This window comes from Blennius ocellaris (genome assembly GCF_963422515.1).
Source record: "Blennius ocellaris genome assembly, chromosome: 16".
In the NCBI taxonomy this organism is placed as follows: Eukaryota; Metazoa; Chordata; class Actinopteri; order Blenniiformes; family Blenniidae; genus Blennius; species Blennius ocellaris.
The window spans coordinates 17,192,408-17,209,439 of NC_137665.1; the positions used below are offsets into that span (position 1 = coordinate 17,192,408).

General features: G+C 48.5%; 1 protein-coding gene across 1 annotated transcript; it reads right to left on the bottom strand.

Annotated features, from left to right (window-relative positions):
* Positions 1 to 1,116: 1,116 nt before the first annotated feature.
* On the bottom strand, positions 1,117 to 16,568 carry cdk12 (cyclin dependent kinase 12). Its single transcript, XM_080511454.1, has 14 exons — positions 14,657 to 16,568; positions 12,849 to 13,541; positions 10,892 to 11,071; positions 10,658 to 10,797; positions 10,234 to 10,404; positions 8,524 to 8,713; positions 7,628 to 7,684; positions 7,298 to 7,399; positions 5,808 to 5,885; positions 5,611 to 5,727; positions 5,390 to 5,521; positions 5,065 to 5,288; positions 2,942 to 3,346; positions 1,117 to 1,716 (listed from the first exon to the last, which is right to left on the bottom strand). Exons 1-14 carry the CDS (start codon positions 15,829 to 15,831, stop codon positions 1,301 to 1,303), a joined length of 4,080 nt encoding a protein of 1,359 aa, XP_080367580.1. The 5' UTR covers positions 15,832 to 16,568; the 3' UTR covers positions 1,117 to 1,300.
* Between the last annotated feature and the right edge of the window lie 464 nt (positions 16,569 to 17,032).

Genomic DNA, 17,032 nt, shown 5'->3' on the forward strand with positions numbered 1-17,032 from the left:
GTCACTTTGCCAGATATCGTGTCAAATCCATCACGGTTTATGTCAGTGTTACAGCAGTGACAACCTATTTATTTTCTGAAGTAAACAGATGAATAAAGTATTTGCTTTGTCTCCAATAGAGATGAAAGCCATCCCTGACTGAGTCTTTGTCCACCGGCGACACACAAACATCCAGAAAAGGTTCAGCCGGTCGCATAACTTCCTTTAATAAACTGAACCGAGGAAACACACGTTACAAAATTCTTCCGTTTGCTTTGTTTTCCTTTTTACAGTCACATGAAAGCATTTCGTCGTCTCCCTCTCCTTTGCCAAAAGCGCAAAAAAAAAGAAAACAGAATATTTGATCACCTTTTTTTTTTTTTTTTTTTTAAAGCGTGTTGTCATTTTATGTAAAAAAAAAAAAACGGCACAAACCAAAAAAAATAAAGAAACTTTTGTTGCAAAGGTCAGCAGGGAGGCGAGGTGGACAATTCAACAAGGCTTTTCAGAGCCACCAGGAGAAGCCGGAAGTCTCCCGAGTGATTTCATCTTTCTGGCTCAGGATGGGTTGTGCATTACGGGGTGCTGTGTGGTCATGTGGTGGTTTAACTACGGATCCCAGAAGCTCAGACATTCGCTGCGAGTTAACAGTGATATCTTCAAGTCGGCGGAGTCGCACTTCAGATGGCTCCGAGGCGAGGCCGAATCACTGAATGGCCTCCCGACAAACCCTCGGGAGTGAGTTAAAGGAGATTTCACCGTTTCCTCACTCGGGGGCCGCGAGTTTCAACAAAAAAAAAAAACAACTGAGGAGGTGGTCTTTGCTTCAGATCTACCTTCCCACACACACACACACACACACGATACCTCAGCTTGAGTTGGTGTTCCAGCAGATTGTCGGGGTGGAGAGCTCCACTTCTCCTGGTGAGCCTGTTACAAGTGGGCACTGCAGTGGACGTGACAATCAGAAGGGGCCGAGCCTCGGCTGCACTTCCTTCAGTCCGACCCTCGCTGAGGTCTTCAGGTGGTTGAAGAGTCCCCGTTACCGGGGAGGGGAGGGGTGGGGTGGGGTGGGGGGGGGGGGGGGACCACAATCCTCCACCACCCCGTGAAGAGGCCCGGCGGCGTTGCCGTGTCCAGAACCTGGGAAACGTCTCCACCCCCCTTCAGTCACATTCAACAGCTCTGATCAACTTTCACTACCTGCTCGTGGTCCGGTGAGTCCCCCTCCCCCCCCCCCCTCGTCATCCAGGACTGGGTGCTGGAGCGGTCCCATGTTTATCTCGCCGGGTGGGGAAGGGGTGGGGGTGGGGTTTGAGGGTCAGCGGGTGGCTCCGTGGGAGAAGCGGAGGTCCTGGTCTTTGGGGAACTGGGCTGCAGCGGTGGAGGAGGAGGAAGCAGCAGCAGCAGCCACGAGTCCTGCCGGGGCCTCGGCTGGGGGTTTAGGCGGAGAGTCCGCCGCCCAGGGCGGCGGGGGCTCCGCCCTGGTCGGAGCGTCCACGGCCGGGGAGGGCTCGCCGCGGCGCTGCGAGGCCCCGGCCTCCGAGTCCTGCTGGGAGATGAGCTGCAGCAAGGCGGCGGCCACGGCTGGGCTGATGTTCTGGCCCGGCTGCGTCTCGGCCCCCGCCCGCCGGCCGGGGGCCGCCGGCGGGGGTCCCGGCGGGGACGGGGGACGCTGGTCGCCGGACGGGGTCACCCGCACGTCCCCGGCCTGTTTCTTTTTCGTCACTGCTCCATCTGAAGTGACAAGACGCAACATTAGACACGGAGACGCGTGAAAACATCAGTTCCAGATCATGGGCGCTCCTCTAAAGATCAACATGGTCATTTCTCGGCTCTCAGGAGCTCCAAAGCCCCCCCGACGTGACCTCACTGACACCCACATCCCTACCTTCACCACAAGGGGGCGTGGAAGCCCACCGAGCACAGCTTCACAGCTGGCCACTTGACTTATTGTCAAAAATCAGCTCATTTAATCACGAAAATAAAACTAATCCTCACATATTTAAGTACAGTCAGCTTTGAATGTTTGCATCCCCCCCACATTTAGGTGAATCGTCATTATTAGAGTTGGAAAAAGAAACAATTATCTCTACAACTGATCCATCCGAAGCCAGAGGAAAAGGCTTTAAACTGAACGGGGAACTGGTGTGCAGCTGGATGAGCAGAAGTGGTGAAGTATATACCAAGATTTTCAGTTCTATACCTTAAAAAGCAAAGAAATTGACAAGATTAACAAGTGAGGGGAGTTTCCCCAAACCGACTGCAATGTGAAACAGGCCCGTGAGAGTTTCAAAGAGGTCACCAGGTGAGGAAAAGGATAGAATCCAGTTTTATTCCACTTGCCAAATATCTAGCCCAGTGTGAACAGTTAACAAAAAACAACAAAAAACAAAAAAAGGGGTGTGACAAACCAAAGTCGAAAGAAAAACATGCGGGTGAGATCTAAATATTCAAAACATTTATTTCCACTTAATTACTTCCTTCATAAAAGGCTGACATTACAGACCATTTAAAGCCGCGTCGTCTTGCTGTGGAGAATTGGTGACACCTGCTCCGTGATGGGAATGGGGCGAGGCAAGGAGGGAGAAATAAAAAAACACACAGGAGATGGAAACGGGTGGGAACAAAGTGTGAGAAAGAAAGGAGGACGCCGGAGAAGTGTGGAAACAAATACAGTGTGAATCTTTTTCCTTTTTACTGGAACCACCTCCTGGTTTATTCGACGCACCAGTGAAGTCCGCGAGCCTCTTCCTAGTTACCTCGAGTCACCTGACGGCCGATGCTCGGGAGTTTGATCCGACGGCGGCATTAAATTGAGGAACTCTTTACTTTTATTGAGCAGTCTAACCTTTGATTCATTGTTATACGAGTATATAAGGAAGCCGCGGCGGTTTTGGTGGCGGGCTCTAAAGACTAAACCCAGACTTGCCCTTGCAATCAGTAGTAGAAGCGGACGAACCGCGAGTTAGTGCCTCCTCTGACTGAACGCCGTTGCTCTCGTCGGCCTGCTCCTCGGCCTGCGGCTTGATGATGTGGCCCAGGATGAGAGCCAGCAGGCTGGCCTGGTCCTCCTGGCTGAGCTGCGGCTCTCCGGGAGGCGGGGAGGGCTCCTGGGGCTCGGGAGGGGGCTCCGGGGGCTGGGCCCGGGGAGCCGCCGCCGGCGGCGGCTGGCTTTGGTCCTCGAGGGCCCCCTGGTGGTCAGAGGCCTCGTTGAGGCTGGACAACAACTGGCTGACAGTGTCTGGGTTGGAGACGTTGAGGAGCTGCGCCACCTGGGGGAGGCTGAGGTCCGCCTGGCCCTGGAGGAGGTTCAGCAGCACCGCCAGCTCCGTCTGGTTCAGCTGCTCCGTGGACACTCCCAGGCCTACACACACACACACGCACACACACGCACACAGACACACACAAATGACAGAGTGAGGATATTTGATAAGTTATTTGTGTCTTTTCCACAATAATAATAAAAAAAACAAACAAACAGGAAATTCTGGGATGTTTTTAGGATAGTTGTCAAAAAAACACTTGACACTAATAAATCAGAAAGTGAATATTTTGAGTTTGGTTAAAGGAACACGGAGACGAAAATAAAACATTTTGTAACAAAAAAAACAACTAGCTTGTTTGTGTCTCTGTATGTAAGATTCCTTCAGGCACAGAGAAACACTGGATCATGTGATGTTTGTTACTTATTAAAGATGGGACGTTGTTCTTCTGCACTTGTGTGGCCAGGAAATTCTCACCATTATCAGAGAAGACGTATAAACATGAATTACTAAACATATATTCACAGATGAGGTAAGAAGCAGAAGAAATTCGGGAAGAGTTGGAAATTTGTGACTTCTTATCCTTGCCGGTGCAGACGTTCAATTTATGTTTTTTTCCCCCTGGCAGACATTTAATTGTCGTTACTCCATGAAAACTGAATGTAAAACATCCTTTATATAACAGCAAGGAAGCTCCGAGGTGAACATGGTAACATGGTAAAGACCAGTTCACCTGCACCCTTTGCTCCGGCGCAGTTTTCACAGCTCGCCCAACAAATGCGTGCGAGACATCGCAGCGTCCTTCCAGGCAACGAAAAAAAACCAATTAAAAATCGACTGATTTAACTGGTCCGATTTTTATTTTTCACTTTCACAGGTTGGCGGACAGGACTGCGCACGGCTTCTATTTACACGCCGCCGTCTGCTGCGCACACGCTCCAGCTCGCTAATGACTGGATCAGTCGTATTCTAATCATGTTTATCACGCAGCCCCGCAGCCCGCCGTATTCCTGAAGTGTATTTGTGGAAACATCTGTCGGCAACCAAACTTTTTTTTTTTTTTTCCAAACTTGTTTTGGGAGTATTCAGGGGGCCTTTCAGCTGAGCCTTTATTTGCTGAGGTCGACTGTTTTTCACGACTCGTGAGCCCTGTTTATTACGGACCGAGGATGTAAAGGATAACAACGTAAATGGCACTGATGCAGCTCCAGCGAGTCTGCTATTAATATACGTTCTACTGCCACAGACACAGAATGATGAGCCATTAGCAGGTAATTATGTGGCTTTACTCAACTGACTTGATTAGTTTAAGATTCATCAATTCAGTGTTTAATCTTTACTTAATGTTTGTATTAAAGATGTGCTGTGATGTATCTACATTGCTCATCACCTCGAGGAATCAGGATGTGAGAACCCTGGGGCACTCAGAGCGGAACATGTAAAACTAACCTACTTTTTTGGGTTTTTTACACATTTGGGAGTCGGTATTAAATAACGTGAAAAGATTTAACCCTAATCAAACATGATTCTCTTTATCTTCAACCGGATTATTTCAGAGTCAGGGGGGACAGGGGAATAAAATCCAGCAGTTGTTTTTTTTTGCTCAGCGCCGCCTTCATCTGGACAAATTCCAGAAGTTGTACACAAACCAAACGCGACTCAATATTTCGACAGTGACTGAGCCACGTATCCTGTCATTTATTGAGCAAACCAATCGAACCCACCACTGAAAATGCATCGAGTTTACGGCAATGGAATCAACAAGTTCGATTCCTAATTCCGGCGACAGTGTCTCAGTGATCCGGGTGAAGCTGGTTACCTGACAGCTCGCTCTCCAGGTTGGCTGCAGTGGGGGGTTTGGCGGGTGGCGGCGGTGGGGCTCCGGTCGGGCTGTTGGGGGGTCGACTGTTCTCTCCGCTGGAGGTCCCGGTCGCGTCTTTGCGGGGCACTTTGGGCACAGGCACATCCTCGGGCAGCCCGCTCTGGCGAGCGCGGCGCCTCTTCTTGCTCCACAGCTCGTGGCAGTCCTGGTGGTGAGGAAGACTGCGGGCGAGAGAGGAAGATGTGACACGTGGAGAAGGGGGACTGGGAACCACAGACGCGCGGCGTTCAAAGGCTTTCGCCTGCTCATTTTAGCTACTGACTCAGGCGGCGGCATCCTGCTGGGCTCCACGTCACACAGGAAGTCGCTGTAGAGAGCCTGTTCTGATGTGCAGCGGCGGGCCGGGTCCAGGGTCAGCATGCGGTCCAGCAAGTCCAGGGCGTTAGTGGGTAAACTGCAATAGCGAGACAAGAGACGGTTCATTTTCGGTGACGAAATAAGCCGACGGTAGCCGAGCGGAGAAAGTGCAGCGCGGCGCCGTACAAGGCGAACTCCTCCCGTAGCCGCCGTCTGTACTGCTTCTTGGGCTTCATGGTGTTGAAGAGGGGGAGTTTGATGACGTCGGGCCAGACTGCGGGACAGGGACTCCCACACAGGCGGCTGGAAGACACGCGGGTTCCAGTCAGCGGCGGTCGGCACGTCGAGTCTGAGCCTGAAACCTCCCGCTGTGCTGAACTTACCTGATGAGCTCCAGCTGCAGAAGCTCCTGGTTCGCCTGGAAGATGGGCTTCTTCGTGAAGAGTTCTCCCAGAATGCACCTGGGCAGTTAGCAAAGGTCCAACGTCATGCTTGTAACAATCACTCCACATCGAATATGAAGCCTGTTTAACTGTGATGAAAGTTAAAGGTGAAACAGAAAGTTTCAAGGGCTAATAGACAGAGTGGGTTCACATGTTCTTGTTAGTTGCGGAGCTCAATTTGCCTCTCGATTCCCACAGCAGCTCGGGTTTGAGCTCTCCAGTGCTGCAAACAACCATTCTTCTAAAAAATACTGCCAACATGTTTGCTTGCGAGGCAGGAAAAAGAAAAAAGAAGAAAAAAAACTTTAGCTACATCTGTTATTTATTTACTTCTATCGATGCTTGCGTCCACAATTCCATGAAAAGTATCAATCAGCACTTTGTGGTGCAGTTTGTGAGGTGTGTGGGAAGATCTGAGCCCCGGAGAAGACGTCGAGAGGGAAGATGTGCATTGGGCCGAGACGCCAACTGTGATTGGCGAATTAATTTTTTTGGGAGAAACGCACAACGCAGCTTTCCCCCCCCCTGCATCAACTCTGTGGGGACGGCGGTAAAGCAGCTCGACTCAACTAAAAGTTGCTTCATGAAAGGAAACGGTGGTGAAAATCTACAAATAGAAATATGTAGCATCTATACCAGCTTTCAACACGTGACTGTGGAAGGTAAGACGAGTGCAGGGGTCTGCAACCTGCGGGCTCTGGAGCCACATGTGGCTGTTCAGCTCCTCTGTAGCGGCTCATGGACACTTTCAGAATATGTCATGAAAATAAATTGCTGTTTTCATGCTTTATCTTTTCAACACCGACTTTCAAAACTGGTTTAATCTCTAAGATCGAAACGGCTAAAGAAAGGAAAACAGCCAAGTCGGCCATTGTTTTGTGGAAAGAAAAGAAAAAAGGGAAAGAAACAAAGAAAAAAGGAAAGTTTGGGGAAAAAAGGTGAGAACGCAAAAAAGAAAGGTGAAAAAGGGAAAAAATGGGGGGGGGGGGGGAGACTCATAAAGGGGGAAAAGAATAAGGAAGAAAAAGAAAATGTAGACCAAGAAAAAAAGGATTAGAAATAAAGAAAAAAGGAAAATAAGGAAAGTACTTGTAGAGCTAAAACTGCTTAACGATTCGGAAACGTACAGCAGCTTAACAACTGAGCTAAAGAGGCTAAAATAGCCAAGATGAATAAATAGTGGGAAAGTACATGAAAAAAAAGAATTCAAATACGGCCAAAAAAAACCCTATAAATTTAATATAATAAACCAAAGTTGTTACACTTCATTAATGCAATGCGTTTCAGATAATTAGCATGGGTTTTTTTTTTTTAGCTCCAGACAAATTTTCCTTGGTTGACAATCATGAAAACTGTTCTGGTCATCAGGGTCACAGAACCCAGGACGAGTGTGAGGATGAGCAGAAAGATGAGGCGTTGCCTTGACTCACCCACAACTCCAAACGTCGATGGCTGGAGAATACCTCTCCTCACCCAGCAGCAACTCGGGGGGGCGGTACCAGAGTGTGATTACTTTATTAGTGTAGGGCCGGCTGAGAGACAAGGACAAAGAGATGATGAGGATGCCCAGTACACGTTCACACAGCTGCTGCTGACCAAGAGCTCCATCTAGTGGAGAAATTATGTAACTGCAACAAGGGGAACCCGCTAATGGTGTAGTTTCAATCATCTAAAACACATTAAATCAGTACTTGAAGTAGATCTCGTACTATAGAGGCTTACACATGCACAGTATATTTGTAGAAATAACCTCATCTTACCTTTCCTCTGAATTATAAAGACGAGCCAAACCAAAGTCAGCCAGCTTGATCTGACCTCTGCACAGACACAGATAACAAATGTGAGATAAGGAGGAACACTGAGGGAAAACACTGAAGACTAAATAGGAAAAAAAACCACATTATGCTACATAAGCCTCTCTGTGTGGATCATTCTGGTGAAGAGACACTCAAATTGGTTTACGCGTACGACAAATACAAAACGCAATGACACAATTTAAATTAAAATGACAACTGTTCGTTGTACCATAGCAAGCCAGTATGTGCAAGCAGTGCAGCCGAAAATGTTTTTGTAATCAGTATCTTTAACTTGGCTGTCAGTACAGCTTGTTTTATGTTTTTTTGTGTCTGTGTGTGTGTGTGTGTGTCTGTGTGTGTGTATGTGTGTGTGTGTGTGTGTGTGTGTGTGTGTGTGTGTGTGTGTGTGTGTGTGTGTGTGTGTGTGTGTGTGTGTGTGTGTGTGTGTGTGTGTGTGTGTGTGTGTGTGTGTGTGTGTGTGTGTGTGTGTGTATTCTACAGTTAAACTGGATGTGCAAATATACAAATTAACCATCTGTGAGTCTTCAGCCTTTCAATTTGCACACTGTGAGTAGCAGCATTTTAAATCCTGTGCTGCATGAGGTGTAGCCTCAAATCAGACGTCTAATGAAGATAAACTGCCACCACACTTCTCTTTTTATCCCAGTTTATTACCAGGAAAGTCACTGCTTTTGGCCCAATAAGTACATTCTGACACTCTACAGTTGACCTTTGTTAGTTATTGAATGTCTTCAGCTGATTTTAGGAAGTAAACAAACGTAGAAACAAAGTGTAACAGGCCAAACCTGAAAAAATGTCCCCCGCTTAAGCTAAAGAAGACACGTCCCTCACGTCCTCACCTGTTGTTGAGCAGAATGTTGGAACATTTGATATCTCTGTGCAGGAAGTTGTTCTTGTGGCAGTAGTCCAGACCCTCCATCAGCTGGCGCATGAAACTGCGCACGTGTTCGTGGGAGAACTGGACCAGGCCCGACTCCAGCAGGCCCATCAGGTCATGGTCCATGTATTCAAACACCAGATAAAAAGCACCTGGGGACAGAGGGAGGGGGGGGGCGGCTTCAGCACCAACACACTGAGATATCGCCACATGGGTGTGAGCCAAGAGGCTAATAATCTCACAACATATAACTTAACTCCCAAATGTTACTCCTTAGTAAGTGTAAGATTTATAGTGCAAGTACTCGACTGGAACTGTGAAAAAGCACAATGTGAGGAGAAATTATTTTTCTCCAACAAAAACGTTGAGGTCACAGAGCAGAAAACTCACAGCTCTGCATTCAGTGTGTAAGGAACTGTTAACGTGAATCATCTCTGCAAATACAACCGGCACATTTTCTGCCAAATAACTCGAGCCAAAAGATAAAGGCAGATTCATAATACATTAAAAAAAGAAGAATGTTCGGCAGTCTGGGGTCCTGCAGACCAAAATGACGTCATTTTCTTCAGCAGGCCCCTCTGGCAGAAGAAATTTGGTTCAGCTGTTCCAACCGTCCAGGCCGGTGCTGCACATGCACTTTCCAGCTCGCTGATGACTGTATCAGTCAAATTTTAATCATACTCAGCATGTAACCTTGCTACTGTATGAGCCCCGTTAACATGTCGGAGGTCGGAGTTACGTGGTGCCCCTGAACGCATCACTCAGGGATGAAAACCGGTGGTGAAACTAAAACACTGGGGCTTAGACACTCACTTTCTCTTTCATGAGGGAAACAATTCGGCAAAATGTATTTCTGAAAACATTTGGAGCGAGAAATAAGCTGTGCAGTTAAAATGCGGTGTGGCTGCGGTGAGGGGGCGTGGCTTGCGAATTCGACAGCTTCTTCTCGCAGTATGAACTCTCCTGCCGAATAAGCAATTTGTTCCTGAGAGGAACGTCTGCACCTCGCTGAAAGGCCAACGATGTTGAGTCGCGTGCCGACGTTTCAATAAACCCAGTTAATAAAACAACCAGCGAGCGCAAAGAGGCGTATGTAAACAACAACGGAGGGCGTGCGGCCAATGAAATATTTAACTAGTACAGGCAAGTCGAGCGACGATGGTCACGACCAATCAGATGTCTGCGTTGTCGCTCCTCCTCACAGACCTGTTCCTCAGTGCTCGGTACCTCAACGGAGGGGTGGACGGAATTCATAGCCGGTGGTCGCGGTTTCTTTCCGTACCGTCCACAACTTTTTCAGTCGGACCACGCGAAAACCCGTCCAGCCCCACGACGTCCCAGCACAGAAAGTGCGGTGGAACCGCGGCTTTAGAAAGTGAAGTGTCCACTACTGATTCACAACGACATTCATTTGTTTTATAGTCACGATCCGCAAATATTGTCCAGCATCTTATTCAAATGATTGATTCCTTTAAAAAAAAGTAGGACTAAAATGGTTCTGCTTGTTGCATCAACACCAGTGAAGGAGCTGTAATGCATGCATACATTTTCATTTGGGATAAATTAAGTCTGTTATTGGATTGACTTTCAAAAGTGTAGCCTTTGACACGTTTCAAACATGCTTGTGATTCAGGATGCATGTGTGGCAGTTTCATAGAAGGAGCGGGCTTACCTTTATCCTTTTTGAAGTCCAGAGCATCCTGCTTGTCGGTGACGATTTCCTTCATGTTGACGACGCTGCGGTGTTTGAGCTGCCGCAGGATCTTGATCTCTCTGATGGCTGTGATGGGGAAGCCCTCCTTCTCATTGTCCAAACGCACTTTTTTCAAAGCCACCAGCTCACCTGATGTGAATGCAGGACGCGCGTCACTCAAACAAAACTGTGGGATTAGGAAATTCTACCGACTGTCAGTTAAGATAAGAGAGCACAAGCTACTGTCAAGAGGCCTGTGACGCATCTTTAAGTCTTCCTGCTAAACCATAAAACATTTCAAAACAAAACAACAAATGCAGCATTCATCCACCCAATTATGCCTTTTCTATTTATGAGATGGACAAAGCAGTGCCGACAGAATACATACAGAATATTCACTCACCAGTATCTTTGTCCTTGGCTTTGTACACTTGGCCGTAAGTTCCCTCTCCTATGATGCCGATGATGTCAAACTTATCGACGCAGCGTTTGCCCCAGTCACTCTGGGTGTGCTTGCGCTCACCATATCGCGGGCAGCAAATCCTGGAACCCACCAAAAAGGAGAAAGAATGATATCTTTTGCTGGAATTAGCAGGAGAGAGGAACAGTGAGTGGGCAGGTGGTGAAGTGAACTGACTTTGGTCTCTTCTTAAGAACAGGTGCGGGGAGCATCGGGGCCTGGCGGATGGGGGACTGTGGCGGCGAGGCGTCTCCTCCGGGAAGTGTGGGCGGGAGAGGAAGGTCGATGAGAGAAGGCCGGCTGCGAAAGTCTTTCTCCTTTCTCGACGACCTCTGAGGAGGGGTGGCCTTCTTTGGGCTGATCAACAGAACACAGGTTGAAAGCAAAATACTACTAGTAACAGGGGAAAAGAAATACAAACACTTGCAAGACTAGATTTTAAAAACCTGAACACAAGCACTACTTACTGACATAATGCTTGAATAGGCACAACACACATTTCAAACATTAACAGTATTCGTGTGTCGAGGGAATGTTTTTATTTCCAAAGGCTTTAGACCGGCGGGGAGGAATCTAGCTGATGCGATGAAAGTTTATTCTTATCACCCAATAACAACAGAACAGTGACTCAGCAGGACAGGGATCAGTAGTTGGCCGGAGAACTCTTTCCTTTAAATCAGGCAACACTTGAAGACAGTTTCGTAAGCCCAAAAAGACGAGATGTCGTTAAGATGAGGGCACCGCGCTCAGGTCACACTCCCACTTCCAGCACCACTCAGTCTGGAGATGTGCTTCTATAGTAGCATATATTACACCAGCATAAAGCTAGAGTCAGTGTGACAGCCATCTGGAGAGAACAGTCCCTGCAAGCCACAGTGCAGAACAAGAAGGAAACGCTCAGCGAATGTTGAACTCTCTAAAATGCTACCAAAGGCTGTGCCCCATTGGTCAAATGCATCTGGTCTCACCCCATTACTGTTTAAGTCCTGTTGTGTAAACAGTAACTAGTGCCAAACAAAATAAAATTGTTGTAAAGAGTCTTAACCTATGATCGCGCAAATTTGTAACAGAGTGGTAAAAACTAACTCATTTGTATAGAAGTGAACGTGGCTGGGAGGAATCCTTTCATTTTCCCTGCAGACTTTAGCACCATGCATAGAGTGAACACGATCCGCTTTGTGTTTTGCTTTCGTCCTTCGCTTCCTATCTGAGTGAGAGAAAGAGTTTGATGAGCTCCATCTCCATGACCCCTATGAGTTTCACGGGTTTAGCTGTGGTGAGCAGCATCTGTATGAACGGGTCCTGCAGGATGTCATATGTCCTGTGTTTGCTGTGGAAGGAGGCCGACTGTAGAATTCTATATACCAGGTGGTCTTTGCTCAGTTTGGGGTGAGCATTTCTGCCAGAGTGGCTTTTAACTGAATTGTGTTTTGGAACAAAGTTTATTCGTGATCAAATTAAATATCATCTGAAAAGGTGCAGATATTTACATAGTCAGCAGTTTACTATAACAAATATGAATAAATTACAGGGAATTTAGGACGACTATGGCTCATTTCCAGCCATGGATACCGCCGGTGTTTTGGATTAACAAGTTTCCTTGTTAACTGGTGACCTTGGTCCTAGAGCATCCCTTATTCACAGCAGATAATAAAAACCAGACAGAAATCAGTATCTGTCCTTGATAATGTTGTTTAACCGCATTTAAAATAAAGTTTAAAGTATCATACCATTTGTTTGTCTTATTTTAACATCAGCTGATACTCACGACTGGTAGCAGAAGTCACCAGTTAACAGGGGCACCAGTAAAACTGAAACACCGGACAGTGACGCATTAGCGTAACAATCCACATTTTCAAATATTATTAAATCAATATATACTATTTAATTTATTATTTGAGCTGATATCCAATGCATGTTCACTCCACATCATATCGGGGGTGACGGGGAAAACTCAGATGACTCAGCCCACGTCGCGGCGGAGCTGTATCGTAACGGAAAACGACTGTGGCTGAGTCGAGTGCGGCTGAAGTAGGTACTAAGGGAAAAGCGCCATTCGTATTTTTTCCCCACCAGGCAACAGTCTAGTGAACTCTGATAGAGGACGTGTTGTGTTGGTTGCGGGCTCTCTCACCTGTCCTGAGCAGTTCCCAGCAGAACAGGCGGTAAAGGCAGGGGCGGCAGAGTCGACGTCTTGTGGAGCTGGGTCTGGCGAGCAGGGCTGCGCGCAGGAGCCGAGGCCGGCGATTTGGCGTGGGATGCCGCGGGGGCTGTCGGGGGCTGAATGTTCGGTTCGGCCTGAGGTGGCGGCGGCGGCGGCGCCTGCGTGGCGGGACCGGGTGGCACGGGAGGAGACGGCTGAGGAGGAGGCTGGGGAGACATGGCTGAAGAGGAAGGTGGAGCAGCGGTGACCTGGTCGGCGGTGGCGGGAGCATCCTGGGGCGTCGGCGCGGTGGGCGGCGGCGGACGTTCAGCCACCGCCGCGGAGTCTCTTTCGGGCTGCGAGGCCTCGGCCTTGGCGGGCCTCGTGGATGTGGCGGCCGCCGCGGCCTTGCGAGCCGCCGGCGGGAGGGGGGACGCGGTGCCGCTGGCTCGGGCGGCCGCCTCGGCGGCCTGCAGCTCCTTTTTCCTGCGACTCAGCTCCGCGCCTAAGCTGGAGTTGAGCGGCAGGCGGGAGGAGGGAGGGGAGCGGCTCGCTTGCCTGCTACTGTGGGAACTGCTGCCCAGTCCGGCGGAGGAAGTGTGTCGCTTAGTGCGAGAGCGAGAGGAGGAACGGCGGGAGGAAGAGTACTGCAGAGGGGAACGACTCCTGGAGCGTCCCGAGCGCCTGAAAACACGAGAGGGGGAAAAAAAAAGAAAAAAAAATGTCACAAACAACGAGATAACATTTTCAGAATGAGATGAAGAAAATAAAAAATATATACTGCTTACTTTTTTAAAGAGTTGATATGCACTTCACCAGAAATAAAATGACTATAAACTATGTGGCTGTTTCAACAAAGGGAAAAAAAAAAGGTTTTCCTTTCTACTGTTGTTCTCCACGTTACTGGAATATCAAGTCCAATATTACTAATTGACACGCCAACAAGATGAATTTAAAGTTAAATAAGAGGAGCTGGGACTGATCCCAATCTAGAGCCGACTGGTTTTGCCTTTGCTTTATTACTAAAAAAATAAAAGTAGTTAGTCAAAGAATGATGAACGCTTTGGAGAAAAAATGTATTTTGTTTACAATAACTTCCAATATGTAGTGCCCCCCACCCCTCCAAAAAACATACATAGAAATGTAATTATTATTGCACACTGGTGCTTTGTACAAATATGCCCAGAAAAGCAAAATAAGCTGTGCTGTCACAATAATATGGTGTAAAGATACTAAAGACTGTAGTGAGACGATAGTAAGTTAAAAAGGTGTCCAGATTTCAAGTGAAGCATCAAACTACCAAGTGATATTCTTTTTATTATTGTTGATTTTTAAAGAAACCCATAGAAAACTTCTGTTAAAATAAGAAAAAAAAGAAAGTATCATGAGGATTACAGGAAATAAAGCAATGGAAAACTTTTCTAGTCCACAAAACCTCTTCCTGGTGACCAAATCTGACATTTAGCTGAAGTCAAGCACCTGGTCCGACTCCGTTTCTAAATAGACTTGATTTGACATAACTTTCCTTCTCTTTTCAACCAGCAGTTTTGGTTCCGTTCAAAGGACGTTCAGGCTTTGATTCCTGCTGGCAGCTGAAGCTCCTATTAATAGTTTTCTCGAAAAGTTCAATAGGTCCTTTGGTTTTAAACAGTAACCTGCATTATAAAAAGTTCAGATTTACCCCTCTACCCCCCCCCTAAAAACTACCAAAATCAGGTTGACCTGGTTTTCTGCAGTATCACCATGTGTCAGGCTTGGATCACTGAGATCTCACAGGTGGCCCTACAGCATATACTCACCGAGACACGGGGCTGGTGCTGGAGGACCTTCTGCCCCCGTATGGGCTGATGGATCGTCTTCTTGAATACGGGCTGGCGTCCCTCTCGAAGCTGGAGGACCGGTGTCTGCTGCCATAGGGGCTGTCTGACCTCTGACGGCTGCGGCGAGACACGTCCCCGTAAGAGCTGGGGCTCTGCTGGGCCGCCCTCCTCCTGGAGTAGCCGTCGTCCCCCTGCTGCCCGTACCCACTGCCGGGTGGGCTTTCGCTGCCGGCCCCTCTTCTGGGACTGGGGGACAAGGCGGAGCCGGCGCCCCGTCTCCGAGGGCTCCCCCTGCTTGAGGACTTGCCCTTGGGGCTTGATTTGTGGCTCTTGGAGGACTTGTGGTGACTCCTGTCAGTCCGGCTCCTCTGAGAGGTGCTGCAGCTGCCTTCTTCCCGGCCTTCTCTCCTCTGCTGCCGGTCTTTCCGAGACTTCCCTGAGCGGCTGCTCTCCTTGCTCCGAGATGAAGACGTGGAGGACGTGGTGCTCCCAACACTGGCTGTGGGCTGCACCTGCGTGGAGAGCATCATCTCCCCACGTTTGGACTCCCCCTCCAGCTGGACCTGGCGCTTGGATGAGGAGCCTGACGAGGCAGACTTGTCCTTACTCTTGCCAGAGCCAACTTTCTCGTGGTCTTTGCTGCTCTTCTTCTTGTACCCACGTTCCCCATTCCCAGAGTCTCTAACCTTGTTGGGGTCCTTGGACTTTTTCCGGGAGTGTCTGTGGGTCCTGTTCTCCCTGACGTCAGGTTCTGGACCCACGTCTTCCTCATCGTAGTCCGGAGAGAGGTCCAGGCGGTCCCCTAAGCCCCTCTCGGAAGGCCTGGAGGACGGCGGGTCTGAGAAAGTGTCCGAGTCGGAGCTGATATCGTCGTACTCCACCAGAGGCTTCAGCGCGTTGACGCCAGGAGGCGCCGTGTCGCCCGGGCTGAAATCCTCAGAACCCGGTGCCGCCAACGAGCCCCGGTTATGTTTGGCCGATTTGTGCCGTTTGCGTTTAGCAGAAGACATATAGGACTTCGACTGCACCTTCCCTTCTTTGCTCGTCATGTCTCCCCCGGAGGTGTGGGTCGGGGCCTGGGTCTGGTGGAGCACACCGCTGTTGCTCGGTTCCGGCTTCCTCTTGGTCCCATGGTGTCGGTCTGACCCAGGCATCCCTCACGCCGGCCTCGCTGCCTCTGGTGCGACTGGGCCTCGGTGATCCACGCAATTCATTCACATGAGCACAAAGTGGTGCCAAACAAAACAAAACAAACAAACAAAAAAACAACTAATGTTGCTTAAGCAGACACGAAAAAGACAAAATAAACACACCAGGCCGCTTCGCGTCCAGTCCCGCTGCTCAGAGCCGATTCATTCCGGCGACATCCCCGGCACGGTCCCGTCGAGGCAGAAAATAGCAAGGCGGTTTCCCCAAACGGCAGAATTCTGTACGTTACTCAGCGAGTGAAGAAAAGGATCCACATTATCGGAACATTGTGGCGTCGCCTCTCCGTCTCAACGCGAGCTAGCGCGGCTAGCTAGCGCTCGGCGGCTAGCGAGCCGACTGGTGAAAAAGGGGAAAAAAGTCCCTTTGTGAAAAGCTGTCCTTGTCCGGTGCCAAGTTAAGTAAAGGGCTTTTTATTCCAGAATTACGCTCTTGAGCGTTCAGTAACAAGCAAACGCCTCCATTACAAGACGTTAGCCTCTCCAACAAATTGAAAACTTGACCCGGTAGGTACTGTTTACATGTTCCTTTTTAATGTAACTTTTATCCCCTATAAAGTCAATATTGATAAGAAATCATAGTATTTTCGTGTGCAATAGATGTTCCAGTTTATTATCAATGGCTCTGGAAATCAACCAGGCCTATATTTAGGGCGATGCTGGTGGATTTAGTATGATCCACAGCCCTATCTGAAGGAGACTACAAACGCCATTGTGGCTCCTGTGACTGGCAGCTTCTGCTTACAGCGGAGCGAGCCGGAAGCCGGTGTGCTGTCAATCACGGCTGTATCCTAGCAACAGCCTATCACCGCACAGAGCCCGCCCACCGGAGCCGCTGTGTCGCGACAGCGACGTAAAGTGAGTGTAAAAAGAGCAATTGACTGAAATAGATCATTTGTTTTAGATCGTGAAGTGTCACAACATTTCCCAATGACAACGACACATTTGGAAGGAGCACACAGCGGGTAATATCTGGCTGTGCAGGGAGTTTAAAACTTAGAAACTGACAGAAAGCCGTAAAGTGGTTTGATCATCCGCAGATAACGGATGGATTGTATTTATAAATAATACATGAATATGAATATAGTACAATATCCATTAATTATAATAAAAACACAGGATATCTGGAATCCTACTTTCTTGGATTAAA

Coding starts and splice junctions, on each gene's coding strand:
- cdk12 (XM_080511454.1), bottom strand. CDS start 15,831: ATGCCTGGGTCAGACCGACACCATGGGACCAAGAGGAAGCCGGAACCG. Junction 5,522..5,610: donor CTACGGGAGGAGTTCGCCTT/GTACGGCGCCGC, acceptor TCGCTATTGCAG/TTTACCCACTAACGCCCTGG. Junction 3,347..5,064: donor CCTGGAGAGCGAGCTGTCAG/GTAACCAGCTTC, acceptor GTGTGTGTGTAG/GCCTGGGAGTGTCCACGGAG.